Here is an 8,235-nt window from a genome sequence, read left to right on the forward strand (position 1 = left end):
GGAGTCGACGGCGTCCGAGCTGACAGCGGCGCCGAAGAAGGTGGTGCAGCAGATGCCTCGTGCTGGGCCTCGTGCGGTGGCGCCGGCCGCCTGGACTACGACGGAGATGTTGTCATGTGTTACGCGTGATCGTTCTCTACGAGGAGTATAGTTTGAAGTGGAGCACGGCAATGCTTCGTGTTGTTCGTCTGAAAACCCGTGTATGTACAAGCTAATATTTAAGTCACCAAAATAAAATTCCTGCATTTGCCTAAAAAAAAAACTAGACCAACCGCCTGATCAGTCCACTGATAAGTGGGGTCCAGCAGCAGAATCAGACTAAGAGTGTATTTGTTTAGGCTTTTGCTTTTGTTTTTTTTAAAAAAGCTATTTTCGGATTTTAGCTGTTGACTTTTTATAATAAATTTTTAACTTTTCAGCACACTACTTTTCAAAAAATTACTCTTAACTTTTAATTTATTTCCTCAGAAACAAACTTATATCTTCCTTATAAATCACTTTTCAATCATTCTATTTATTTAGATTTCTAATTTCTAACTTCTGACATCATACGGCGCTGAAGGAGAGATAAGGCACCCGCACCAACGCGCTCACGGAGCCTGTCAACATCTACAGCGAGTGGCGACATCTACTGTAACGTCATCCATGTTTACTGTTCAAAATACTGTAGCGCGGTGGCTTTACTCAATCCGTAACGTGGTAGTGAGCTGGTCTTAGCCATAGCCAGAATCGGTTTTGTAACGCGGTAAGAGCAACTCCAACAGCACATCCATATTTTATCATCTATATCCCCATATGGATTACCATCTATAAAGATTCCTTCTCCATAATACCCCACCACTCCAACAGCATATCCATATTTCACACTCTATATTCTCTCTCTTATTTTTTAATAGTATTCTATAACTAACAATATATTTGTAACACTATATTTTTTGTAACGGCTATATTTTTAACGGTTATTTCTTCAACGGCTATTTTTTCAAAACAACTAAATTGGGCAAATTAATTGTAGTGCGATTTTTGCTGGGGTTTCTGATCATGGAAGACCAAGCTGCTCCATAAACTTTGGTCTATTGTAGAGAGCTGTCCATGCAAAATCAATTGTACAGAGCATGCAAGGACTTATCGTTATCGGTGTCACAGCATTACCGGAGAGATAAAACTAGCGGCACTATCTTGTAAAGATAACATTTGGTCAATTTTAGGGAAGCAGCTTTTGAAAAATCATATATTTGACAGTTGCTGCAGAGATCAACTAGGTGATTTCACAAAGCAGGGCAACACTACATAGATCAAGCTTTTGGGAAATCATTCAGACATCTGAATACCAGATTATGTTATGATGTCGAAGCGCAAGCAGCTTTTGGGAAAGCACTCAGACATCTGAATACCAGATCATTGTTCAAATTTATCCAGCATTATAAATTAACTTGAATTGAGAACCATCAATTAACTTGCATCATAGTTTGTTCTTCACTTGTTTTTCCATAACTCCTGCAAATCAACAGACCTGACTTCTGAGCATATATACCTCATACATACCAGAGGAAGTAATATGAAGCAGTCCTCAGCATACGCGACCGTCGACGCAGAGCGCTCGAGGCAACACACGAACCTGCGTCGTCCCGTGACGAGGTTGAGCATGGCGAGCGCGACGCGGCCTGACGGGTGCACGGTGGGCCCCTCGGCGGCCTCTCGGCGCGGGAACGTGCGGAGCGTGGCGAGGAGCGCGAAGCCGTCGGCGTCGTAGAGGTGGAGCGCGGAGGCCGCGGCGGAGGGGTCCAGGAGCGGGCAGAGTTCGACGACAGTGGGGAGGTCGTAGAGGCGGATGGAGTCGTCGGCGCCACCGGAGGCCGCAGGAGGGGGCGGCGCCCAGGGCCACAGGCGACGAGGGCGGCGGGGGCGGAGCGCAGGGCCGCAGACGCTATCCCGTCGTCTCCTCTCCCTCATCTTCCTCGGAGGCGGCAGTGGAAGGGGATTTGGGGGAGGAAATGGAATGGAGGAGTAGGTGTGGGCGGCCCCAAGCCCCTTCTCTGTCCTGCTCCTGCTCTCCGACCGGATCTGGGAAGACGGAGAGGGAAGAAAAGGCCGGATGTGGCGGCGCGGCTCCGTCCTGGTCCCGAGCTGGTCGGGGTGGTGGCGGGAGCACACGGGCGGAGCAGCGGTTGGGGGATGGCGTGGGGAGAGAGACACGCCAAATATGGCGTGTGGGAGGACGGCGATGGAGTGTGCGCCAAAGTAGCGGGGATGATAGCGTTTCTGTTGGAGACCGGTTTTTGACCCTTCTAGCTAAAAATCAGGATAGCATGGATGATAACGGTTCTCTTGGAGATGCTCTAAGGAGCTGTATTTAGCCATAGCCAGAATCAGTTTTGCTGCTTCTAAAAAAACAGTTTGGTGTATGGCTATAGTTGTACTTGTACAAGAAAGGAGCAGGCTATCACGGATTCACAGGGTTGCCTAGTATTTGCAGTCTACTACTTCATCTCAGAAGAAGAAAGAAACACTCACTTCTGAAGACGTATACTGTCTACACGACCTTTCTCAACATACATTCATTTGCTGGAAATATTCCAAGAAATGGTGAGTCGATGAAGTTCTGTGCGGACCTTCAGCACACAATGATGCAACCATGATTTCATTTCCTGACTGAAAAAGCTAAGTTGAACAAACATTGACTGTACTATTCGGCGTAGCAGGAGCATGGTTGAGTAAAATTAGTAACACTATTCTTGCTTTCAGCCATACAGATGTAGATGGGAATATGTCGCTGTGAAAATCCGTTCCGCCATTATTTCCAAATAATGCTTTCAGCAGTTTGTAAGTTGTGAAACTGAAAGGCCAAAGCAAACCACTCCCTGTCAAGAGGATGCATCGAACCGAGCTACTAGGAACAGAACAGTTTCTGAATTTTCTGAAACTATCTGAACAAAAGAAGACATCCAATTCTCATGTCATTGTATCTGGAGCAGCGATACTTTCGATATTTCTCAGGAGATGAATTGTGATGTTGTTGTCAGAACTCCTGCTCCCGTATTCCTCTACGGTGCATCAACATCTGGGTGCCGCAACTCCTCAGCAGCTGAATTCGCAAAGGAACAGGTAAAACAATGAGACAGTTAGGCACCGTATGTATTGGGTGATGCAACTGCTGCGGCAGTTCAAAAGAAGAAATTCAGTAACAAGAATAACAGTGTAGTCTGACAAGCAAAAAAACTGAAATATCTGAACTGGAAATCAAAGTATTTGCAAAATGAATTTTCCGAATTGAAATTAATCCAATAATTTCTATATTTGGACTTTTTTTAGCATCTGCGAAAAAGACCGTGGAATTTCAAGAGGCGCTGTAAATACAACAGACCCGAAATTATTTCTATCCAACTGCCTCTGCTTATTTACATATTAGTCCTAACTAAATAAAGTATACCATTTTCTCAAACACAAGCTGGCGCGCATGACTAACATAAAAACCCAAGAAGAGTCGTTTCAAAAAGGGAAAAATGCACAAACCCCCCATAAGTCACTCCATTTTTGAGATTCCCCCCATAAGCCATTTTGTTGCAAACCCCCCCCAACAGTAATTTAGATTTGCAAAACCCCCAGCAATTGTTTAATCCAGAAAATAGGTTTTCTTTAATATAAAAAATATGTAAATTCTTTAATAATTTAGATAAAGGTTTTAAAAATGATTCCTTTGGTGAAATAAATAAAATGAAATGTTTTTAATTCTATTAATCTTATATATATATATATATATATGTTTTTCAATGATAAACTAAATGTTTTAATTATGAGAAAAATTTAGAAAATCTTGAATAATGTTTTAATAGGTTTTCTATATTTTTAATTATGGAAAAATGGTAAATAATTAGAAAAGAAGAAGCTACTACATGCAGCATTTATTCAAAACTACAGAAGGTCTCTGAACATCTGAGATATGGTACACAGTAGCTACTTCCATCAGTATGATACTATGACCTACTGAACATCTGAGATATGGTACACAGTAGCTATTGTCATCATTATGATACTATGATCTACTGAACATCTGACATGCAGCAACAATTTTACTGATCTCTCACAGAAAATTCAGAACTACAAAACTGTTGTGAGCATATGAGCTATGGTACATAGTATGCAAGTTAGTGTATCTATTCCCATTAGTATGATCTACTGAACACCTTTCATGAGAAGAGAAACAGGTAACTAGTGCTGCACAGACTACTGAAAAAACTGCAAAATTCTCACCTGGTGTCCCGGTGGTGAGGACGACGATCTCCATGACCCGCTCGTGGAAAGGGAGGTCCACGACCAGAGGGGTCAGCCGCCCGTAGTCGCCGGCCCGCACGCACAGCGTGATGTTGAAGAAGATGCCCTCAAGGCGCGCCACTTCCAACCTCAGGCGGAACACGGACCGGCCGTAGAACTGGAACATTCTCCAGCCGAGCTGATCGATGTTCCCGAAATCATCCGCCCGCACGTACAGGATCCCCCAGACACGCTGCAACCGCACGACCTCAGTTTGCCCGCGGAACCGGCCGTAAAGTATTGCAGGATGCTGTTGCAATGGAACACTGGTGTTTAGGAAACCAAAACGAGCAGAGAAAACTGGTAACTGAATGAACATATCTGGAACTCTAGATGCACTCGTAACGAGAACAAAATGTTCAGACCCAGATATCCAGTCCTGACTGTGATCTGGCAAGAAATGACCAACAACTATGACAAATAGCTCGAATTATCCGTCTGTACATCATGAGAAAGAATTCCAATGGTGATGTTGCAGACGGCAGACGATAACAAGAACTCAACGGCTCGCTCAACTAAGAACCCCATGCTGTTAAAAGACCATGAACTAACGCAGATTAAACGAATGCCAGACAGAAATTCATAAAGCAACTAAGAAAATGACTAATGTGATCAAGAACTGCTCCCTAAAGCGAACCAAATGCTGAGGAGAAAGAAGTCAAGAACCCAGAACTACTGCACCCTACGAGCGCGGCCTACAGAATTGGAACTTTGGAGCGAAAGAAGAAGTAATCTTGGCACAAAATGTAACAAAACGAACTTATCAGGCGGAATTAAGTAATTAACAGCTTCCGTAACAAAGGGGAGACTTCGGCAAGAACAGATGAAAGAACTTCGCCCAGGAGAATCCAATCGTCTGATTTCAGCAGTTCTTGCAAATTGATGCAAAAATTCGCAGAATCGATAGATTCCATCATTCCAAGAACGCTGCTCCGCCCAAATCAATGCAGGGAGTGCCAACAAGGAGAAGGGGCGGCGTGCTCACCTGAGTTGGAAGTGGAAGGACTGGCGGCGCCTGTCTCGGGGGGGATGGCCTCAACCATCCAATGCATCATCGTAAAACTCAGGTTGTCATAGTTGTCGACGGTGACGCCGGTGTACCACGGGCGGTACCAGCCGTTGGCGCGGAGGAAGCGGTTGGAGACGTGGCGCACGAGGACGTGGTCGTCCCCGTCCCCCGCCCTGACGGCCTCCCAGATGACGTCGTCCTGCTCCGGGACGTCGTAGGAGCGCTGGATGGCGCAGTGCCCGCGGTGGCCCGGCGGTGACTGGTGGGGCGAGACCGCGAGGTACCGGCCGTAGGCGGCGCTGTGGAGGAGGACGTAGGTGGTGCCGTCGCGCACGACGCGGTGCATCTGCCACGCGGCGTTCACCGACGCGCGGCGCGGGCTCAGGGAGATACCCACCCAGAGTTCGTCGGCGTGGAGGTACATGCCGTGCACGCGGTTCCGCAGCCGCACGTGGATCCCGTCGGGGAAGAACTCCATCGCCACCGCTGGTGCTGCTGCTTCAGGGGCGGAGGCGGACGGTGGCTAGCGAGTGGGTTTCTTGGTTTCTTGGCGCTGTGGCGAGGGGAAGAGGAGAGAAGGGAGCAGAACAGGTGTTCGTTGCGACGGTTACATTTGGGCGCCGAGGCGGGGCATTTCAAGGCGACGGCCTCGCAGGCGCAGGTCGGTTGCTGCAGGTGACACCTGTCCACTGACAGGTGGGTCCAATGTCAGGGCCGGGATACAGCCACTGACATTGGGGCCAATGACGGTGGAGTCCGACACGAACACGGCTACAATAGGGGGCCCCTGCGCCTGGCCATCCTCCTGCTGCAAGCCTGCAAACGCTTCATGAGTTCCGGACGCGAGATCCACCAGTGGCAGCGTCAGCCATGGTGCAGAGGAGGACGCCGACGAGGTCCATTCTCCCGTCCGACGACTCGTCTCGCGTCCTGCTGCAAGCTCACTTCGCGAACGCGAGATCCTTCTCGACGGCAGTAGACATGGGGGATTGGGGACGAGCAAGTCGTTGGCTTCGTCCAAGCCGATGGGGCCGCGGAAGAAGGCGCCGCTGCAGCCGGCAACGGTCTTCCGATGCCCGCTCTGCAACCACGCCGACAGCGTCGAGTGCCGCATCGACCGCGAGGGCAAGGTCGCCGAGGCGTCGTGCTGTGCCTGCGAGGCGAGCTACTCTACCGGAGGCGGAGCGCACACGCTGATGGAGCCCGTCGACGTGTACTACTGCGAGTAGATCGCGCCAACGAGGACTTCGACGGCGATGTGATTGATGTGCGATGCGTGATCGTCGTGTCCCGGTGGGTTTTGACTTGGATTGATTCGGCACTCGAGCTTGCCGAGTTGGGCCTTCTTGCATGCTGTTCTGCTTCTGCAGAAACTGCACATCAGTGAAACAAATATGAGAGATGTAATCTTGTAGCGACAGTAATGCGAAATTTGTTCTTGTGCAGTGTATGCAACTCCCTAAAAAACTCAGTTTTTAGTTGAGTTGTGTGGCACAGGTGCAGTTCAGTCTCTAGATTCTTGAGGAGCGTATTTTCATTCTTTCTGCTGCAAGACTAGTTCTGTACGCAATAGCAAATCTTGTGAGATTTAGGGTTCCAATCTGATCAAGCTCGCAAGTTTTTATTGCTCTGCCCGGACTGCAGAGCAAAGGAACAGATGTGAACGCGCGCGCTTGACACGAGCCCAGTACACGGCACGCCAGTGGCTCAATTCTCTCACCGGCCGATCTACTCGAACCAGCGGCTCAGTTTGGTGCATAGTTGTAGTTGTACAAGAAAGGAGCAGGTTTTTATCACAGATTCACAGGGTTGCCTAATATTTGCAATCTACTACTTCATCTCAGAAGAAGAAGAAAACACTCTACTCCTGGAAACACGACCTTTCTCAACATACATCCATTTGCTGGAAATATTCCAATAAATGGTGAGATGGTGAGTTGATGAAGTTCTGTGCGGAGCTTCAGCACACAATTATGATGTAACCATGATTTTCATTTCCTCACTGAAAAAGCTAAGTTGAACAAACATTGACTGTACTATTTGGCGTATCAAGAGCATGGTTGAGTAAAATTATTTACACATATTATTGCTTTCAGTCATAGAGATGTAGATCAGTAGATGGGAACTACAACCATGTCGCTGCCAAAACCCGTTCCACCATTATTTCCACATAATGCTTTCAGCAGTTTGTAAGTTGTGAAACTGAAAGGCCAAAACAACTCCTCCCTGTCAGGAAGATGCATCGAACCTAACTACCAGGAACAGAACAGTTTCTAAATTTTCTGAAACTATCTGAACAAAAGAAGACAGCCAATACTCATGTCATTGTATCTGGAGGACTGGAGCAGCGATACTTTCGTTTTCTCAGGAAAAGAATTGTGATGTTGTTGTCAGAAGTCATGCTCTCGTATCCCTCTACGGTGCATCAACATCTGGGTGCTCAACTCCTCAGCAGATGAATTCGCAAAGGAACAGGTAAAACTATGAGACAGTTAGGCACCCTATGTATCGGGTGATGCAACTGTTGCTGCAGTTCAAAAGAAGACATTCAGTAACAAGATCAACAGCGTAGGCTGACAAGCGAAAAAACTGAAATTTCTGAACTGGGAATCAAAGTATTTGCAAAATGAATTTTCTGAACTGATGCAGTAAGAAGTGAATCCAATAATTTCTATATTCGGACCTTTTTTAGCATGTGCGAAAAAGACTGTGGAATCTCAAGAGGCGCTGTAAATACAACAGACCTGAAATTATTTCTATCCAACTGCCTCTGCTTATACAGATTAGTCCTAACTAAATAAAGTATACCAGCTCCCCTTGAATTACTTGGGTACTCCTGTATCTGACCAGCAATTAGGTGCTGCTGACTCAACTGAGATCTTTCTAAAAATAATCAAAAGATTAGACCTATGAAA

The 8,235-nt window shown here is 46.9% G+C and overlaps 2 protein-coding genes across 2 annotated transcripts; both read right to left on the reverse strand.

Annotated features, from left to right (window-relative positions):
- Positions 1-1,428: 1,428 nt before the first annotated feature.
- On the reverse strand, positions 1,429-2,293 carry LOC133926314 (uncharacterized). Its single transcript, XM_062372186.1, has 2 exons — positions 1,619-2,293; positions 1,429-1,497 (listed from the first exon to the last, which is right to left on the reverse strand). The coding sequence occupies exons 1-2, from the start codon at positions 1,951-1,953 to the stop codon at positions 1,449-1,451; spliced, it is 384 nt and encodes a 127-aa protein (XP_062228170.1). The 5' UTR covers positions 1,954-2,293; the 3' UTR covers positions 1,429-1,448.
- Positions 2,294-3,044: 751 nt separating this feature from the next.
- Positions 3,045-6,156, reverse strand: LOC133927529 (uncharacterized). Its single transcript, XM_062374003.1, has 3 exons — positions 5,297-6,156; positions 4,252-4,701; positions 3,045-3,085 (listed from the first exon to the last, which is right to left on the reverse strand). The coding sequence occupies exons 1-3, from the start codon at positions 5,796-5,798 to the stop codon at positions 3,045-3,047; spliced, it is 993 nt and encodes a 330-aa protein (XP_062229987.1). The 5' UTR covers positions 5,799-6,156.
- Between the last annotated feature and the right edge of the window lie 2,079 nt (positions 6,157-8,235).

The sequence above is a fragment of the Phragmites australis genome, chromosome 8 (genome assembly GCF_958298935.1).
Source record: "Phragmites australis chromosome 8, lpPhrAust1.1, whole genome shotgun sequence".
NCBI lineage: Eukaryota > Viridiplantae > Streptophyta > Magnoliopsida > Poales > Poaceae > Phragmites > Phragmites australis.

What these genes read in the sequence shown, in the direction of transcription:
- LOC133926314 (XM_062372186.1), bottom strand. Translation starts at nt 1,953, where the DNA reads ATGAGGGAGAGGAGACGACGGGATAGCGTCTGCGGCCCTGCGCTCCGC. An exon ending in CTCGTCACGGGACGACGCAG is followed by an intron (nt 1,498 to 1,618) that starts GTTCGTGTGTTG and finishes GTTGATTTGCAG; the next exon opens with GAGTTATGGAAAAACAAGTG.
- LOC133927529 (XM_062374003.1), bottom strand. Translation starts at nt 5,798, where the DNA reads ATGGAGTTCTTCCCCGACGGGATCCACGTGCGGCTGCGGAACCGCGTG. An exon ending in TCCTTCCACTTCCAACTCAG is followed by an intron (nt 4,702 to 5,296) that starts GTGAGCACGCCG and finishes ATTTCTTGCCAG; the next exon opens with ATCACAGTCAGGACTGGATA. An exon ending in CCTCACCACCGGGACACCAG is followed by an intron (nt 3,086 to 4,251) that starts GTGAGAATTTTG and finishes TTGCGAATTCAG; the next exon opens with CTGCTGAGGAGTTGCGGCAC.